This window comes from Equus quagga, chromosome 15, assembly GCF_021613505.1.
Source record: "Equus quagga isolate Etosha38 chromosome 15, UCLA_HA_Equagga_1.0, whole genome shotgun sequence".
NCBI classification, from domain to species: domain Eukaryota; kingdom Metazoa; phylum Chordata; class Mammalia; order Perissodactyla; family Equidae; genus Equus; species Equus quagga.
Genome location: NC_060281.1, coordinates 14,015,038 through 14,035,912, shown reverse-complemented (window position 1 = coordinate 14,035,912; position 20,875 = coordinate 14,015,038). Strand labels below are relative to the sequence as shown.

The window sequence follows — 20,875 nt, the reverse complement described above, 5'->3', positions numbered from 1 at the left end:
GTATCAGTTCTGTGACTGAGTATTTCTTTACCTTCTTTTGGTTTCTCTTGTTTATTCACAGCTGTGACAGGGACTGTAAAATCAGTAGATAAGAGAAAGGGGTGAAAATATAAGACAGGAGTGGGGTAGGCATTTAACAATTTATCAAGATACAAATCCTGGTAAGTTCAATGTTTCCTGAAAAGAATAGCAAGTAACTATTATAAACTAGAAAGTGACAAAGTTATATATGTCATAAGAAAGTATTAGTGAAATTCAGAAAGGGAGGAATTGTGCCTGAATAGAAAACAGGCTTCCTATTTTTTGTTTTTCTGTGTTATTTTGTGCTAGTTGTCATTACTTAATTTGGACTATTAAAATATTGTTCATAATTCATTTCTTTAAAGATAGTGGGTACAAAGAAGAATATTTATGTTTTTATTTTCCTATTCATTTTACTTGGATCATCACAATTTCTAGATAAATGATCCTTACCATAGATAACAAGGTAGAAAGTAGTTGAATGCATGGTTTTGAAACTAAGATTTTTTTTTTTTTTTTTTGCAATAAGGGAATTATGGCTTTTCTGAATTAAATCAGAGTTTAAATTTTTTAGGACTTCCTGGAGGTCCACTTAATCGTCAACATATTTGTCCATATTTTGGACATTCTTTGTACTGTTCTTCATCCTTAGAATATGACTTCATTTCTTGCGCAGGTGAGAAGGACCGGGACATCGACTGTAAGAGCCTCATCTTTTCTCTCAGCTCCCATGCGGTTCTCTTCCTCATCACCCGCTGTGTTGTTTCCCAGGCTAACTCCCCACTCTTTGTTCCCGATATTCTTCTTCTTTCATCTTGTTCATCTTTAACTTCCGTTTCAAACACTCTTGTGACTACTTCTCTACCTAGGGTCATACTATCTTATCCTAAAAAACCTCCTTTCTGCCTTGTGGCCTGTTTAAGCAACAGCACTTTACTCCTCACTGGACTGTCACATTGCTTACTATCTGACTTCTGTCCGCCCTCAAGCCCAAGCCACTTTTCCGTAGGTAGGCAGTGTTGTCCTTTTTGCCAAATCTAGAGGGGTTTTCTTTGCTAGCATTCTCTTTGACCTGTTGGCAATATCTGCTGTGGTGGACTCTCCCTTCCTTCCTGAAAATCTGCTTTTCTTCTGCTCCCAGGACCCTTCACTCTCCTGGTTTTCCTCTTTCTCTCCATCTGGTTGCTCCTGTTCTGGCCTGCCTTCCTCCTCTCACTTTTTAACTGTAAGCATTTCCAAGGTTCTGTTCTTATTCTTTATACCATCTTCTGGAGAGAGCTGACTTACTTTTGTGGTTTCAACTATCATAATGTAGACAGCGATCGATATTTATTTCCAATTCTGGCCTCACTGAAACTCCAGACCTACGTCCCCTGCCAGGGGATGTCTTCACCTGGATGAGCTGTTGGCACCTCAGGTTCTGTATGTCTCTGTCAGCTCATCACCTTTTCCCACAGATCCGCTCCTCCTGTCCGGTTCCTCCAGATAATCCAGGCTTGAAACCTGAGCCGGTTTTGACTTTCTCTCCCCTTCTCTCCCCACATTCAGTGAGTCGTCCACTCAGGTGTTTCTCACTTGCCCTTCCTCTACCACTGCCACAGTTCAAACAAGCAATGTGTTAACTGTTAACATATCGCTAACTGTTAGATTCGTCTTACAGTTGTTTACTGTGCTCATGACAGGTCTGCTGCTTGGGTTAGTCCCCAAAGCACAGTTCTGATTATGTCATTTCTCTGGGGAAGTGCCTTCAGACTCTCTTACCCAGTGCAGTAAACGTTAACACCGTCTACCTCGCCGCTCAAACCCCAGACTTGAAAGTCACCCTTGACTCTTCTTTTCCCGCACAGCCCACATCCAATCTTATTAACAAGCTCTGTCATTTCTACCTCTAAAATATGTAACTAATCTGTCCACTTATTTCCATCTCCACGATTAGTTAATTTATTTTTCATAGAACAGCTAGGCTTATCTTTTAAAACTAAATATCAGATTATGTCACATACTGACCTAAGACACTTCCATGGCTTTCCCGTTGCATGTGGACTGAGATCCAACTCTGCAGGTTCCTCACAGCCCTGCTGGATCTGGCCCTCCCTGCTGTTTCCCTCACCTCATCTTGGGCCTTTCTTTTCCTCACCCACTGTGTTTCAGTCACACTAGATTTATTTTCCTAACTTTCTTAAAATTGTAGCACTTTTTCCCCCCACTACAGGGCCTTTGCACATGCTGTTTTCCCTACCTGGAATAGCTTGTCCTCTGCCCTTGAGCAGCTGACTCTGTCTCATCTTTCAGGGAGGCTTGCATGAAGCTTTTCCTGGCCACCATACTACAGAGGTTCCTCCCTATTGTTCCCTGTCACTTCCCTTTCTGTGGGTCCTTCATAGCACTGTCTGACAGTTTGTCCTGCTGACTTGTTTGGTGTTTATCTGCCTCATCTGAGTGCATACTTCATGAGGGCGAGGACTCATCTGGTTTGTTCTGTAACTGGTACTCAATAAACACTAGTTGAAAAAATGAGAAGAATCATTATTTAACAAAATTAACTTATTGTCTATGTCACTGCTGAAAAACGACAAGCCAAACATGCGAAATACTCACACAGAGTAAAGTAAAATAAAAAACAATAAAAACTATGACTAGGCTTTTTATACTTGTATGTGATATGAAAATATTCATTCAGCATTTTCCCTTCAATCTTGAAGTAATTGCGAACATTTCCTCGTTTGTTATCACATTCTTAGCTTCTTGGGAGTCAAGAGACCTGGATTCTAGTTCTGGCTCTTCTTCCAGCTAGTGCTGTGACCTTGGGGAGTCCCCGTCTCTGGTTTGCTCATCTATAAAATTAGGTTAGAATACGTGATAACTAGAAGTCCGTGAGCTGTAGAATTCCGTGAGAAACACATTTTCAGCACAATATCTAAATATCCTTCCTCTGTATGTTAAGCATTAAGGTCTTACTCCAGGTGGCAAAGCGAATGTTATCCTGACTGCTTGCTGAAGAGCTTTCTGTGGTAACTTCCTTCACAGTCATTTCTTTGTGGGAGGAGCACAGAACTCTTAATTCTATTCTTAATAAGTAAATAGATTAGTGCCTTTTTGATTACCAGTCAAATGAACAAGCACTTTTGGGGTTAGAGTATTCTCTACCTGAGGCCTCACATATTAGCCTGGCTCTCTGTAACGTGAATTGCATGTTGCAAAGATGTAGTTTTAGCCATATGTCTAGATCCTGTGCCAGGGGAAACCCAGGTATTTTATTGGACAAACTGATCTATACTTTTAAATGGCAAAATTTTTGCCACCTACAATTTATGTCAGTTAGCAGACTCCCAAATAACTAGCGAACTTGAGAACTTAGCGCCCTAGTTAATTGAATAGTCAGTTTCTTCAATGCATACCAAATGTATCATATATATATAATCGGTTACTTCTTTTCCCTACACAATCTGAATATACTAAAATGAATAAAAAACCAAGCTGTATATTATTTAATTTTTCTTTGCTTCAAAGGGAAGTTTTTGGATTTTGCAAAATGATCTTGTGTTCATAATTCACTGCTGCAGATACACAAAGATGGGAGATTAGGGTTCATCTGTACCGGTCATATGGCATAGTCTATAAGGTCTGTTTTTAAATAACTCATAATCATTTAAATTTAAAAAAATACAAAATATTCTGGTTATTTGAGCCTTTAAAATGTGTGTGTGTGTTTATATCTCCTCCCTGCCTCCTGTTCTGAGGCCAGTACCTGGAGGCATTGTCATCCCCTCTCATCTTAGAAAACAGAAGGCTGGGAAAGTGAGGGTGCCCCAGGGCTTGATCTTTGGTCTTGTTCTCTGTCTGTGCATACTCCTTTGGTCCAGACTCATGGTTTGAAATGTTCTTTGCAGGGGCAGCCCTGTGGCCAAGTGGTTAAATTTGCGCCCTCCACTTCGGTGGCCCAGGATCTCACCAGTTCTGATCCTGGACACAGACATGGCACCGCTCATCAAGCCATGCCGAGGTGGCGTCCCACATAGCAGAACCAGAAGGACCTACAAGTAGAATATGCAACTATGTACTGGGGGGCTTTGGGGAGAAGAAGAAGGAAAAACAAAAAAGAAGATTGGCAACAGATGTGAGCTCAGGTGCCAGTCTTTTAAAATAAAAATGAAAAGAAATGTCCTTGGCATGATGACGAGTTGTGTCCTGAAATCTAGACGGTATATGTAATTGCCTGTTTGACATCTCCTCTTGGATGTTTAATAGAGATCTCGAACTAAGCACGTTCAAAACTGAACTCCTAATTTTGTCTCCCCATCCCCCGAATCTGCTTCCCTACAGTTTTCCCCAAATCAGTTTGGTAATAGTTCCATGCTTTCAGTTGCTCCTGTCAAAATGTCATCCTGATTTTTCTCTAATACTGACTTCTTTCTCCAAACCAAGCCCTGTATCTCAGAGTGCCCCCTGCAATATCAACTTGTGCTGTCACTGAAATTCGTTAAGTCTAAAATTGAGCTCACCATCTGCCCTACCAAAATTATCTTCCCCTAATGTATCCATTTCTATGAGGATCACCACGATATCCTTAGTACCGTGTTCTCCTCAATACCCTCTGGCTTCCATCCTCCCACTTCCTCACTATCAATCCCATCAACCTCCCTTTGTTTTCTCATTGCTGCTAATTTCTTACTGCAGACCTGGACCATTGGAGGGGCTTTCAATCTGATGGTCATGCCTAGCACCTTCCTCCTCCGTGATAGCCTGCATGTTCCTGCTGGGTTTCCTTCCTCGGCTTCTGTTGTTACCAGGCCTGAACCCCCTCTTGTCCCCTCTGCTTAAACTTTCTCCGACCGCTTTCACTCAGACAGACTCCTTTTCTGAACCACTCTAGCGCCTGTTAAGTAAGAAGTAGTGAAGTGTGTGGAGAGGACTTTGGGCTGTGAGTCTACAGTCTGGGTTTCAGTCCCAGCTGTGCCCCTCACCCCTTGTTCGGCCTCAGGCAGACCACTCTACCCTCCTGAATCTCAGTTTCCTCCTTTGTGAAATGCGGGAGGATCAATTAGCTGATCACTCTTGGCTCCAACGTTTTGTGTATTTATAAATCTGGCTCCAACACGGACCATTTCATAGATGAGTTACTGATCATATCCCCACTTTGAATTCTTGGCAGTTGATCTGTGTACTTCAAAATGATCTTTGTCTTTTGCTTTTACCATATGGTTTTTCTTCTTTAACATTCCATTACATTCATCCATTTTCTCTTTTTATTATTAGTTTCAAGGCCTTCGCTCCATTATATTCATATTTCGCCTATGCAACTATCCTGTTCTTCCACAGTAGATACTATACCTTTTTAGCAATAGCACTCACGTATAAAATTATTTCATCTTCCTGTCATTGAGCGATATTTGTGTCTTCACTAAAGAGTCTCCTTGGTTTGTTCCTCTTATTCTAGTAGAGGTTTGGGTTAACACTGTTGACTACTCAAAACATCGTTCTAATACTTTCTCTCCCTGAAAAAGAAATGTTAAAAATAGAAACAGAATAACAGAAATCCAAGAATCCCAAAGCATGTCAACATAAGCTTTTTATGATATTTTAGTGTTTTTTTAAATGTACAGGTGGGCCATTTTGACTTCACCTGGTGCTGATGCGCCCCAGAGGACCACTTGTTTGCTCTGTCATATATGTTTCTGAGCACAAGGACAATATTTGCATACCTCCCAAAGATTCTGTGGTGGGTTGATGATTTGAGTCATTAATATAAAGTCTCTAACGATGAAAATGTCATTAATATTCATTTACAAGGAACTCCACTTCTAAAGAAATGAACTTGAGCTTTCATTTTCATTTTGAAACCAAGTCATAGTATTGCTCAAATTTCTTCCTCTTTCCAGAAATTCTAAGAGAGATTTTTGACATGGAGGTGAAGCTCGTAGACTTAAGGTCTTTAAGCCATCTCATCAAGGAACACATTCAATAAATAGTCTACATATAGTTTGAGTATTTAGAGCAGAGGTCAGCAAACTTTTTCTGTAAAGGGCCAGGTAGTAAATATTTTGGGCTTTTCAGCTGTTTTAGTCTGCTCAAGCTGCCATAATAAAATACCACAGACTGGTGGCTTAAACATAGACATTTATGAGCCAGCCCTGATGGCCTTGTGGTTAAAGCTCTGCGCGCTCCACTTGGGCAGCCCGGGTTCAGTTCCCGTGTGTGGAACCACACCAGTCATCTGTCAGTAACCATGCTGTGGTGGCCGCTCACGTAGAAGAACTAGAAGGACTTCCAACTGGAATATACAGCTATGTAGTGGGGTTTTAGGGAAGAAAAAAAAAGAGAGGAAGTTGGTGACAGATGTTAGCTCAGGGCAAATCTTTCCCAGCAAAAAAATAAAAACAAAAAAAAATCATAGAAATTTATTTTCTCACAGTTTTGGAGGCTAGAAGTCCAAAATCAAGGTTCCTGCTGATTCGGTTTCTGACGAGGGCTCTCTTCCTGGCTGGCAGACAGCTGCTGTGTGCTCATATGGCCTTTCCTCAGTGCGTGTGTGCTGAGAGTCTCTCTTCCTCTTCTTATAAAGCCACCAGTTCTGTTGGATTAGGGCCCCATCCTTAAGACTTCATTTAAGCTTAATTAGCTCCTAAAGACCCCATCTCCAAATATAGTCACATTGAGAGTTAGGGCTTCAACATATAAAATTTGGGGGGACACAGTTCAGCCCATAGCAGCAGCCCATACATACGGTCTATCACAGCTCCTCAACTCTGCCCTTGTAATGGGAAAGCAGCCATTAGAAAATAAATATTAATTATTTGTATGGCTTTATTTGATATAATTTCCATGTGTTGTGAAATTTTATTCTTATTTTTATTTTTTTTAACCATTTAAATATGTAAAATAGCATCCTTAGTTTTTAGATCATACAAAGACAGGTGGCAGGGGTAGATTAGTCCTGTGGACTGTAGTTTGCTAACTTTCGATTTAGAAGATAGAAGTGATGAGTATTCAAATCTCCCTGAATGATTCTCTTTACTGGAGGGTACTTGCTATTTTGTGGATGAGAAAATAAGACAACGCCATTTCTCCGTTCCTTATGGGTTACAGGTGCTGAAATTTGATGCCTATTTCCAAGAAGATGTTCCTATGTCGACTGAGGAACATTATAGGATCCGTCAAGTGAAAATTTACTACTATCTCGAAGATGACAGCATGTCTGTCATCGAGCCTGTTGTGGAAAACTCTGGGATCCCTCAAGGCAAGTTAATCAAACGCCAGCGGCTAGCCAAGAATGACCGGGGAGACCATTACCATTGGAAAGACCTAAATCGAGGAATAGACATTACAATTTATGGCAAAACTTTCCGTGTTGTTGACTGTGACCGATTCACACAGGTATAGTATATATTTTTGGAAGTTGTGGTCTCTGAGGTGTCATCCTAATTTATGGAAGGATATGTTTCATTTATGAGGATGAGAGGAGGACACTGATAATCTGTCCTGTGTGGATTATTATACAGGTTAATTTGGTATGATGTATGTGCCGACATGTGCCAACACTATGTAGTGATGTCATCTTTTTTACAGTGATATTGATACACATCCATTCAAATAAGATTAAACTCCCATCATAGCTGAATCATTTGATAAGAAACCAGTTCACATGCCAGTTCCAATAGAGAGTAGGAGACGCCACACCCTTTCTGGGATAGAAACATGGAAGAGGCATTGGACGATGTATCTGAAGTTTGAGTTTACAAAATAGTACTACTTCTGTTAGTAGATAGAGCCTAAAATTTTTTGTGCAATTTATGTTTTTTCTGTAAATTATGCTTGCTATATTCTAGGGAAACTTGCTATCTAAGGAATTCCTGAAATAAAACCATTTGTAGAGGAAAACGCTTTTATATTGAGAGAAACCCTTGATTTTCTTTATTTCATAAATAGAGATTTTTGACAACTTTTCTTAAAGTTATGTGTACATGTGTATACTGAGAGAAATAGAGAAGAGATGGTGACCTATCTTTAGTACAAAATGTAGGTATTAGGAAATCAATTCCAAATTTATCTTAGTTAAAAAAAAATTTCTAGAAGCAAAGATATAGTTTCTTTATATATATATATATATATATATATAATTTTATTATTTATTTATTTTAGGAAGATTAGCCCTGAGCTAACTACTGCCAATCCTCCTCCTTTTGCTGAGGAAGACCGGCCGTGAGCTAACATCCGTGCCTGTCTTCCTCTACTTTATACGTGGGACGCCTACCACAGCATGGCTTTTGCCAAGCGATGCCATATCCACACCCGGGATCTGAACCGGCAAACCCTGGGCCGCCAAAGTGGACCGTGCGAACTTAACCGCTGTGCCACTGGGCTGGCCCCAAAGATAGAGTTTCTGAATTACTTTATGCCCCTTATCCCACGTTATGTAATGCCAAGAGTGATTAATTTTTACCGTGCACTGTGCTCCTGTGAATTCACTCATTTATTTTTTTCATCTAGTGAGTTATTTGGCAAACACTTACTGAGTGCCTGGTATGTGCCAGGCACTGTTCTAGGTACCAGGTTTAAAGACCTGCCCTTATGGAGGTTATTGCATTCTGGTTGGAGGAGACAGTAAGTACCAAATAAGTAATATATCAGATGCTGTTAAGAGCTGTGGATGAAACTAAAGCAGATAAAGGTGATGGGAATCGGAGCGGGGTGCTGGGTATAAAGGCTTGTCAGGGAGGGCCTCACTGGGCAGACGACTTGTGAATAGAGACCTCGAGCAAGTGAAGAAAGGAGCTGCGGCATCCGTGGCGTCCCCAGCAGCAGAGAGAAACGGAATAGACGGTAGAGGTACGCAACCATGTTTGAGCTGTTGTCTCCTTCACACGTGTTTTGATCTCTCATTTTTTAGGTCCTTATTATCATAGACAGTTACAGAATTGTACCAACAATGAGAAATTATAAAATGTTATATAAATTTAAGGTATTAGGATTATTTTTATGGTTGTGTCTTTATGGACAGTTTGAACATTTGCAAGTTGATCCTTGAGCAGTTGATCTGAGCCAGTTACAGCCAGTTCTCATTGTTCACGGTGGTTGTGTTCTATAAAGTCACCACAAACACCAATCAGCAAATGCTGAACCATCGTTCCCAGGAGAAATGCAGGGTTAGGTTCCTACAAGCCTCTGGTCTCCACATTTTTGTCACCGGATCAATACATAACCTCGTTTTATGTGTGTTTCTGTTTAAAGATGCCATATTTAAGATACATATACTGTTGATTCATTAATGTTGAAGTCACGGCCGGCAGCACTGTGACTCATGCCTGAGGGAAGCTTCTCCAGCAGACGTGTGTTCTCCTTAAGCCACATTATGGCAGCCCTTCTTTTTTTTACTGTGGTAAAATATATGTAACATAAAGTTTGCCGTTTTAATCATTTTTAGGTGTACAGTTTAGTGGCATTAAGTACATATCACAGCTTTCGTGCACTTAAAACACGAGACAGCACGTCAGCACTAAGCTTGGGGGTCATTGTAAACACCAAAAGAAAGCACAAAGTGAGAAAAAGTGGCACTAAATAGACCACGAAAGGGACGCTTTTTCAGTATGAAAGCTGAGGCAAGAAGGCAGAACATAACCTTGTTCAGTCTCAGCTGGGAATGCGCACATCACGCAACTCAGGATTTTCACCACTGCGCAGGTCTGCGAAGGACCACAAAAGCGCCACGAGTGTTGGTTTTGGGGTCACAAATACATTTTATCAAGTGGGCGAATTTGCAAATGCAGAATTTGTGAATGGTGATGATCAACTGTATTTTGATGACTGATAATTGACTAGAGCTGTTTCAGCCGCTAATGATTAGATTGAATTGTGTTTTAATAGTTGATTGTTAAGTTTGAACTTGGCTCCTATAGCAATTATACACACCTTCTCTGGTTTCACGGTTTTCTTTAGGGCTGGACCTCTGAGTGGCTAAGGAAGACAGCTGTTTAGTGGTGTGTTTTGAACCAGGAATCACCTCTATTCGAATATATCACCAACAGCACCCCTTTTCACCCTCTCCTGTCTGCTCCAAATAAACGTTTGGTCCCATAGACAGAATGAACTGAATTAAACAATGCTCCAGGGGCCGGCCCAGTGGTGCAGCGGTTAAGTTTGCATGTTCTGCTTCGGCGGCCCGGGGTTCACCAGTTCAGATCCCGGGTGCGGACACGGCACCACTTGGCAAGCCATGCTGTGGTAGGCGTCCCACATATAAAGTAGAGGAAGATGGGCACGGATGTTAGCTCAGGGCCAATCTTCCTCAGCAAAAAGAGGAGGATTGGCAGCAGATGTTAACCCAGGGCTAATCTTCCTCAAACAAATAAACAAACAACGCTGCAGAAATCAGAGATCTGGAGTTTCTTGTCTTTATTAAAGTATTATTGCTAGCATAGCAGATGTGAATCCTACTCCACAAATGTGGGTGTGCAGGAAATATTGATTTGTTCTTTAAAAATATCTTAAAACCTACTTGAGCCCCAATCTAATGGGGCTGGCTTTCTGTTCACTCTCAGCTTTGCCAAAGATTCCAAGCCCTGAGAATCAGGAAGCAGGGCTCTCCCAGGCCTACAGGGGTCACACAGGCAGGGTCCATAGGTTGTCCCGGGACCAAGGGCCCCTACCTGATGCTCTGGTGCTAGATGAGATACCAGGACTCTGATGCCGAGACTGAAGGTGCTGAGAGGCGGTGTGTGTGCTCGGAGCACCCTGCAGAGCACGTGCGCAGGCGTGCTCCTCTGAGACCCGTCCAGGGAATTCCCCCTCCCCTTTTCTTGTTCTCAAAGACATTCCCTTCTCTCCTCTCCTTCTGGGTCACTTTAGAATAATCTCTTCAAAGAGTTTAGGCTTTTTTTTAAGAGACAGGAAGAACAGTCAGCTTCAGGAAGTGTCTACATTCCTGTCCAAATCCCCAAGGTAAGGTTAACACAGGGCCTGGTTAGCTGTTATAAGCAACAGAAAGGAGTAAAAACCCATTAATACCTCGGTCAATAATCCTGCTGCAGTAATACACCATCTCAAGGGAGAAGAGAATTGAATTGTCAGTCGTTATCTCCAGCTCATTAGTTTTAATAGATGTTAAGATCATAATATTTTAATATTGAAAGGATATTAGAGACTGCCTAGTAAAATTTTAAATACTAAGATTACAAGCTAGTTAGCAGCAGAGCTAGCACCAGAACTCAAATATTTTGGCCCTGAGTTCTGTATATTTTCTGTTAATTTTCCAAAAGCAAACCACAGGATTCCCAAAAGAAACCCAGATTTCAGCTCAATTTCCAGTTTCAGAATGTAAACAGATCCCATGAAATTGATCTTTTCTTTTCTGATTATCAAAAAAGGCACAGTTTATTCTGGTGCTTTTAAGAAGAAGAGATGTCAAGTTATATTAAAAGATATAATGACTCTGAGAAGAATATTATATTTACAGTCAGCCCTCTCTACCCATGGGTTCAACCAAGCTCAGATTGCGATGGCTGCATCTGTACTGAACATGGACAGAACTGTTTGTTTCTTGTCATTATTTCCTAAACAATACAGTATAACCACTATTTACATAGCATTTGCATTGTGTTAGGCGTTATAAGTAATGTAGAGATGATTTAAAGTGTACGGGTGAATGTGTGTAGGTTATCTGCAATAGTACACCATTTTGTAAGGGACTTGAGCATCCTCGGAATTTGGTATCTGCAGGGGTCCTGGAATCGATCCTCCATGGGTACCAAGGGACGAACTGTATTCATAATTCACAAAATAAAATTCAAGATTATGTCAAGTGCAGGTGCTTTCCTTAACTTTTTCTGGGAGATTTGAGAACTTGATTTGTCTTTTCTATTTTGCGAAAATATTTTCTAGGCTAAAATAACCAGTGTGTATGCTCCCTTTTTTCGGGGGGAGACGTGATCATATTCTTGTTTTAAGTGAGTTGGAAAGTTGGGGATTTGATTTCAGCTAACTTCGCTGTTGTGCAGCTCACCCCTGTACCTGATATGAATTACATATTGTTTGAAACTATGGTCGGGTTCTGGATGTGTGTATGTAAGCAATTCTAGGACTCACTCTGTTTTTGGGTGCCTAACTAAATTTCATTGATTTGAATTCATATTTGGAGCCAGTTACATTACCATTATGTCTTCCAATTAGGTTAGCACATTGCCAGCAATTTTACAATATAGAAGACTTAAGGTAATTATCAATTATCATCTGCATTATAGAATTGGGTCAGTTGGAGGTTTAATACTGCTAAGATATGCTCGAGCTGCAAACTAATGGTTAACTTGGGCAATGGCACAGAAATTATTATTACGCTTATTTTTACACCATCAGTTTATATGTTAAGAAACTTCAAGATGATGATTATTAATTTTGAATTATTTAGGTATTTTTGGAAAGTCAAGGAATTGAACTAAATCCGCCAGAGAAGATGGCTCTCGATCCTTACACTGAACTCCGGAAACAGCCTCTTCGTAAGTATGTCACGCCATCGGACTTTGATCAACTCAAGCAGTTTCTCACCTTTGACAAACAGGTAAGTGAGCTAGACACTTCAGTAGGTTTCCTTGCTTCCAAATGTGGCACATGCGAGCTACTTTGACAGCTGTGTGTTTTGATAGCTGTGTGTCACATCTGTAACTTCCCTGTTGGATACGGTGCTGTCATCTGGCTGCATCTAGAGTTAGAGGGATAGGAAGGCCCAAGTTTCTTAGCAGAGATTCAGAGGAGGTTGTGGAGTGAAGCCTTGTGAGTTCCACCAAACTTTTAAGTCTTAAAGCGGTTCCTGAGCTACAGCTGCTGCTCACTTTACATTTCCAGCTGATTACTTCTTTTCTCAAGTATGAGTTAATCTCATATAATCCTTTGGGAAACCTTAAATGAATTATTGGGAAATTTCAGAACTGTTGCATATATGTAGGTTTCTAATGTTAAAATAGTCATTTCACAGAAATCCCATTGCAAATGCTTCCTTGTTAAATTTTATGTTAATGTGTGAGAACAGAGTGTTCTGGTTATTTTCCAGCTCTGTTCCAGCCTTCCTGTCCTCCCCTTGTGGGCTGGTGTGTAGAGGCAGATCTGAGTCTTCTCCTGTACTAAAGGGAAAGAGAAAACAGAGGTCACTCTCAGTGCTTCTTTGCTGCTCTTCTTTTTCTCTCAGAAATGCAATTCCTTTAGTTCACAAACTTTTACCTAGCACAACATGGTCTTTTAAGGACATGCTTTATATCAGTCATATATCTGTTATTATTTTGTATTTAAAGATTGTGTTGTTGGCCAGCCCTGGTGGCCTAGTGGTTAAGTTCAGCATGCTCCTCTTTGGCAGCCCAGGTTCAGTTCTCAGGGGCGGACCTACACCGTTGTCTGTTGGTGGCTATCTGTGGTGGCGGCTAACATACAAAAAGAAACAGATTGGCAGTGATGTTAGCTTAGGGTGAATCTTCCTCAGCAAAAAAAAAAAAAAAAAAAAAAGCCCTTAAAAATGTTTAGCTGTTTAAGATTGTATTTTTTTGTTTTTTGTTTTTGCTGAGGAAGATTCACCCTGAGTTAACATCTGTTGCCAGTCTTCCTCTATTTTGTTTGTGGGTCCCTGCCACAGCATGGCTGAGGAATGGTGTAGGTCCGTGCCTGGGATCCAAACCCTTGAACCCAGGTCACCGAAATGGAGCGCAGATTGTGTTGTTGATACTGTTACTAGAAGATGTGTATTGATGAAACTAAAAAAAAGACTGATTAATAAATGAAAATTCTTTCCATATTAATTATATATAAACTATTCACATGTACCTTTATTAATACTTATAAATCCCTAAAGGACTCATTGCTGTCTTAATTCAGCTTCTCTTTCAGTGACTAATATTTTGGATCAAAGTGAATTCTTCTTTCTCAGTGCAAACTTACAAGTCTATTATTTAGTATTTTCTAGCTGTTGACATCTGGCATATAATTTCAGATGTTTTTGCATTTTTTTTTTTTTTTGCCATCTGAGATTACTTTGTTGTCTTTCCAGTTAATCTTTTCATCATTGACTGGTATGTAAACACCAAAGTAGGTAAGTCAGACTCTCCTTGTGTAGAATTCTTACTTCAGTCACTGCTTTGGATTCCTCAAGGTTCTTCGATTCTATGCGATCTGGGATGACACAGACAGCATGTTTGGTGAATGTCGGACCTACATCATTCATTACTATCTTATGGATGATACGGTGGAAATTCGAGAGGTCCACGAACGGAATAACGGACGCGATCCCTTCCCGCTCCTGATGAACCGCCAGCGAGTGCCCAAGGTTTTGGTGAAGAATGCAAGTATGTTTGGTTCAGTTTATCCTCTGTTAATTGGGACCTTTTTTTGGATTTCAAAGGAGTTACTTAATCAGTGTCATCATTCCCTTGGGAGGACTTGGGAGGTTCTTGCTGTGTTCTCAGAGGTACTCAAAAAAGGACTCTCCTATAATTTCCTTCTTTACTTGTTCCTTGGTCCAGGCTTGCCTCCGAAATGGTCTGGTGGAGTAATGCATTTCTAAAACAAGCTTGTTTTCATTCAAAGACGTAGCTTACTGTTTCCTTATGTGCCTTCCTGACTTTGCTTCTCACCCCAACAACTTCCTAACTAGGAAGTTTCTCTGCGGTGTAACTTAGGATTGGAAAAGGCATGTCTGTGACTCACAGAGGGGAGCCCCATTGTGTCACCCCTGCTCTTTCCTTGTTGCTATAAACTGACCTAGTGGATTGAAGAGAGAGAAGGAAAGAAAGTGCAGCTGACCCTGCCGTCCACCACTGTTTCTCTGGGATAAACAGGCTTGTTGTAGTTATGGATTTAGTAATTTAAGAAGTCTCTCTTACAAAAATGTCATCTTGGATGTGTGTAGTGACATCTCTCATGCTTGGGTGGCTGCCTGACAGAACTTTGTAAATACTTTCATTGATTTTTTTTCTTTTTACTCTATTTTTTGGAACTGGAAGATAAGAAATTCCAGATATTGAGCAAGAGGTTTGTCTTAGAGGTTATAAACAAATTGAGTTAGAGGTTATAGAAAAATTGGAAGTCTGAAGGCTAAATTCAACCTACCTACATGTATTGCTTGGCCTGCACAGTGGTAAAGAAAAATGCAGTATTATTTGGGGGCAGGGAGTTGGAGATTTACGTCATTGGGAGAGTGGATAAACAAAATGTGGTAAAGATACATCTTGATAAACATGTAATAGTAAGAAGCAATAAACACTGTACAAGAAAGCAAATAGACGCATCTTAAGTACATAGTGCTGTGTGGAAAAATAAGTAAAATGAGATGAACAATGCAGTAACATTTACATAAAGTATGATACACACAGAACAGTATGCATAGTACATATGTAATCAAAAAGCTGCACATTAGAGTGGTTGTATGTGAGGGAGAGGAGAATGAGATTGGGGAAAAGGAAAAAAGAGAGTAAAACTTGTCATCATTTTAAAATTGAGAAAGTTAATGTTAAAAAATCTCTTCTTTTGGAGGGGAGGGAGGAGGGCAAAAGGGGTGATTAGGCACGTGTGAGGTGAGGGATGGTAATTAGTCCTTGGCTGGTGAACATGATGTAATCTAGACAGAATTTGAAATATATTATGATGTACACCTGAAAGTTATATAATGTTATAATCCAATGTTACTGCTATAAAAAATTAAATTTAAAGAAAAATCTCTTTTTTTTGAGTAATGAGAATAATTGCTGACACAGCTTGCATTCTCAGGTGGCAACAACTGGATCTGTGCCCTAGTTCAACATGGTCTGGCTGCTGCCTGGCATATCCTTATACTCAGCCTCCTGTGGAACCCGCTTAGAATTCCTGACATTGGGACCAATGAACGAATTTTGGCCCTCCAGAATGCTTAAATGAGCCTGAAATTTCTGCCACCTGGAGCTAACAAATGTTAGATTTACAGTAGATTAAGGGAAAGAATGGGCATGTATTCAGGGTGGCAAAAAAAATGTCACTGAAACTGGATCCTTTGAAATCTTGGGTTCCCTGCTCATCTCTGCCTCCTCAATCTGGCCAGTGTTTAAAGTTTTCAATATGTAATCATCCTCTTCTCTAACTTCTCAAATTTCAACAAAATTTTTATCAGAATTATATGGAAAGCCAGCCTGGTGACATATGTGGGGTCCTTTTAAGAGGTAGAAAACATCTTTTTGTGCAAGTCACTGTTAATCATGCACTAGCATGACAGAAAAGGCTAAGTTCCCATCAGCTAAATAATTCCTTTAACTAGAGCCATGGTGTTAAAGAGGTGGCGTCTAATTGACTCAAAGGCATTATCCAATGGATGATTTTTGTTTAATTCAGTTAAACAAGACTTAAATATCTGCCGTGGGAGCTATTTTATGTGCTAAGTCCTGTGGTGGATAAAATGAAAATGTAACTCTCAGACCTGGAATCCCTGTTCTTCAGTCACTTCTAGTGAGGGGGAGACAAGTCACATGAGTACATGAAGCTGTTCAGCAGTGGCACAGGCTACCAGACGATCTGATTATGTGACTGGTCGTGTCATGTAGATAGCTCAGAAGAAGAAAGGTGAGCTGGAAAGACTGAAGAAGCCTTGTGGCGGAGCTGGGATTGGACCTAGATTTAGAATGGCAGGGAAACGGCAAGAACGCTTTTGAGAGAAGAACAAGAGCCAGGGCTGGGAATTGGGAACAAGTTGGGTATGTTTGGGGGCATCCAAGAGACAGCGGCTGCGTGGAGAGTTTGTGTTGGACAGTAACAGGAAATTACGGCAGTATCCTTCCAAAGTTCTCTCTGCCAGGACCTTCGTTTAAGTAGTTAAGCTGAATCCAAATTATAACTTTATGATGGATGGAATTAAAATATCAGGAATTCTAAAAGTTCTTTCTGTGTTGAAGGTAACTGCAGGTTACAGTATGAGATGAGTAATGTCAAAAGGAGGGTATTTGGCTCACCAAAAGCCTTCTCCTTTGACACTAGGTTCTGAAAGTCTGTTAGTTATCCTTTAGACTGGCTTTCATACTTTGATCTTGCCTTTTTCTGGGTAAATATATATGTCAGCATCAAAATTGTACACTCTAAATATGTGCAACTTATTATAGTTAATTATACATCAATAAAGTTGTAAAAATATAAATTCATATCTAGATATATCATAGTCAAACTTAAGAACACCAAATTCAAAAAGATCATAAAAGCAGCCCCAAAGAACAAGTTTACCCATATGGAATGTCCAGTAGAATGACAGCTGACTTCTCAGTTGCAATAGTGGTTACCAGAAGATAGCCTAATAATGTCTTTGAAGTGCTGAGAAAAAGTAAAATTTAATACCTAGAGAAACTGCCTTTCAAGAAGAAGGTAAAATACATTTCCAGGCAAACAAAACAAATTTTACTAACAATAGACCCTTACTAGGAAAATTCTAGAGTATACTTCTAGTAGAAAGAAAAATGATTCCAGAAGTAAGATCTGCCATATAAGAAGTGATAAATAAAGGAAATAGCAAAGTGTGGGAAAGGAACAATGTTGAATTTCTGGGGGTTAAAAAATATCAAGGTAGAGGAGCCAGCCCGGTGGCACAGTGGTTAGGTTCACACGTTCTGCTTCAGTGACCTGGGCTTTGCCGGTTTGGATCCTGGGTGTGAACCTGTGCATCACTTGTCAAGCCATGCTGTGGTGGGCATCCCACATATAAAGTAGAGGAAGATGGGCATGGATGTTAGCTCAGGGCCAGCCTTCCTCAGCAAAAAGAGGAAGATTGGTGGCAGATGTTAGCTCAGGGCTAATCTTCCAAAAATAAAAAAAGAAACCAACAAAAAAACATTAAAAAAAATCAAGGTAGAATTAAAATATATTTACAATAACGGCATAGGAGGGGATGATAGGATTAAAAAAACAACAAAGTTTGAATAAATGCTATTTTTAAGAACATACTTAAGATATAGGGACATAGAAAGGTTAAAAAAGATGTACAAGCAATTGAAAGAAACTGAGGAAGCTATATTAGTATAATTAGTCCAGAAAGTATTGCTAGAGATAAAGAAGATCATTACATATTGCAAGAATTGTATTTACTAGGAAAAGGTAATAATTCTAAACTTGAATGCACTTAATTACATGGCTTCAAAACGTAAAAAAAGTTTTTAGCAATATTATGCAAAGAGAATGGACAAATCCATCAAAATAGAGGGAATCATTAAAACATTTCTTTTAATAGTTGTTATATCAAAAAGACAAATCAATAAGCATATGTGTATATATGTAAGATTTGAACAACTTAATTACCAATATTGATTTAATGAATATGTATTTGCATCAACACCTGAAGAATTCCCTTTTTTTTAAGCACAAATATAGAACACTTATAAAAACTGTTCAGTCTTAAATTTTAAAGACTGGACATCTTATACCATATTTTCTGATGTCAACACAATTAAGTTAGAATGCAGTTTTGGAAATGTTACTCAAAAATCATATATTTGGAAATTGAAAAACACATTTCTAAATAATCCATGAGTAAAAAACTAGTATCAGAAAATACTTAAAACTGAATGATAGTAAAAATTCCCTCAAAACTTTTAGATACGTATAAAGTGGTACTTGGAGGAAGATTTATAGCCTGAAATGCTTATTTAAGAAAGACTGAAAAAATAGACTAGGCATTCTTCTTAAAAAGTTAGAAAAGGAATGACAGAGTACGTCTAAAGAAATTAAAAGGAAGGAAATAATAAAATAAGAGCCTGAAAATAATGAAATTGAAAACAAAAGTAACAGAGAAGTTTTGTCAAATCAGAAGTTATTTCTGGGGCCAGCCCCTTGGCCAAGTGGTTAAGTTCGCGCGCTCCGCTTCAGTGGCCCAGGGTTTTGCCAGTTCAGATCCTGGGTGTGGACCTAGCACTGCTCATCAAGCCACGCTGAGGTGGCTTCCCACATAACAACAGAACTAGAAGGACCTACCACTAGAATATACAACTATGTACTGGGGGGCTTTGGGGAGAAGAAGGAAAAAGAAAAAAAGATTGGCAATAGATGTTAGCTCAGGTGCCAATTTAAAAAAAAGTTATTTCTTTGAAAGGACTGATAAATGACAAATCATTGACAGGATTTATCAAGATAGTAAAAAAGAAGGCACATATACACCGTATTAAAAGTGAAAGAGGCATACTTAAAAATACAATAGGGATTAAACAGAAAATGATACCAACAACTTTATGCCAGTAAATTTGAAAACTTTGGTGAAATGAGCAAATTTTTAGAAATAGAAACCAAATGCTTTAATAAAAATAAAATCAGTTTAAAAATTCTCCACAAAGAAAACACCAGGTCCAGATAATTTTCAGTTTTGCCAAACATTTAAGGAATAGATAATTCCAAACTTAATACAAACTCTTTCATGGGAAAGAAAAAGAATATAATTCATTTATTTTAAAAAACCCAATAAAACCAAAGACACCATGAGAAAGAAGTATAGTCTCGCTCATGAGCATACATGCAAAAAACCTAAGTAAAATATCAGTAAATGAAATCCAGCAGTATATAAAAAACACAATTGCTGAGCAAACAAAGTTGAATGGCTGGACAGCATATACACACACAGACGCGCACACACACACACAGATGTCCTGGAACACTTTCCTGAGGGAAACCCGTGGAGTCCCAAGCTGTGTCGCCCGTTGCCCATCACTGCCTGGGGTAACTCAAAGGGATCTAGCAGGTTAGCACTAGACGCTGGGAGAAGGAACCCTTGGTCTGTAGGGCTTTTCAGATGCCTGATTGGGAAGGTTCCAGCCCTTTGGCACGATCAAGGACTGGAGTTCAAGCCTTTCTGTCTGATGTAGCAGAACCTTCACCTCCCTGCCTATTTTTCCATCTGGGCAATTGTCACTTGGGAGAATACCGGCCTACCTCTCCTGCCTCTGTGATCAGAGTTCTGGGGCCGAGTTTTTGGTTACAGCTATACAATGTGGCTCTTCACCAGAATCGACTGACTACCTTATGGTTTCCATGGAGGTCAGGCTGCAGGGAAGCGATCCTAAACCAGTCAACCCTTGGTTCTCATAAACAGTGTGACACAATTGGATTTATTCCAAAATGCGAGGCTCAGTCTATATTTGGAAATCTGCTGAATCCCCAGATGAACGGATTACTGTAATCATCTCACTGACTGTCCCCACCTCCTGCCACAGGACTAGGTCCAACTGTCCTAAGAGCAGTGATCACAATTGAAAGGAAACCATTATTTGTCTAATTGTTTACTGTCTCTCACCCCAGACGGTATGTTTTCTCCATTGAGGCAGGAGTTTTATCTATGTTGTTAATTGTAATCTAAGTATTTAGCAGTGCACCTAGTACATGATACATGTATGTGGTCATCAATGATTTTTTGTTTGTTTGTTTTGTTTTGTTTTTGAGGAAGATTAGCCCTGAGCTAACATCTGCCGCCAATCCTCCTCTTTTTGCTGAGGAAGACTGGCCCTGAGCTAACATCTATACCCATCTTCCTCCACTGTTTATATATGGAATGCCTGCCACAGCATAGCTTGCCAAGTGGTGCCGTGTCCGCACCCGGGATCCGAACCGGTGAAGCCCAGGCCGCTGAAATAGAATGTGAGAACTTAACTGCTGCACCACCAGACTGGCCCCTGGTCACCAATGATTTGTTGAATGAATGAATAAATGGGTGGGAGGTTGAACTAAACGATGTGGATCCCTCCTAGATCTAACACGCTTATCTTTGTAGAAGGACATTTATCCTTTCCTCCTGTAATGATTTCTTCTAGGCATTCATTCTGCTGAGAGTAGTGACCTGTAGTGATAGTTTGAGCTGAATATGGGAAGCTTTACAAGCACCGTCTAGGATATTACT

At 39.9% G+C, this 20,875-nt stretch overlaps 1 protein-coding gene across 5 annotated transcripts in view; it reads left to right on the top strand.

Moving 5' to 3' along the window:
• The window catches only part of EFHC1 (EF-hand domain containing 1), a 75,397-nt gene that overhangs the window by 10,488 nt on the left and 44,034 nt on the right, over positions 1 to 20,875 (top strand). For all 5 annotated transcript variants that reach the window (XM_046638837.1, XM_046638834.1, XM_046638833.1 and 2 more), the window contains 3 exons: positions 7,108 to 7,395; positions 12,419 to 12,568; positions 14,144 to 14,336. In XM_046638837.1, the coding sequence (XP_046494793.1) occupies positions 7,108 to 7,395; positions 12,419 to 12,568; positions 14,144 to 14,336 (631 nt within the window). The remainder of the gene's footprint in view (positions 1 to 7,107; positions 7,396 to 12,418; positions 12,569 to 14,143; positions 14,337 to 20,875) is intronic.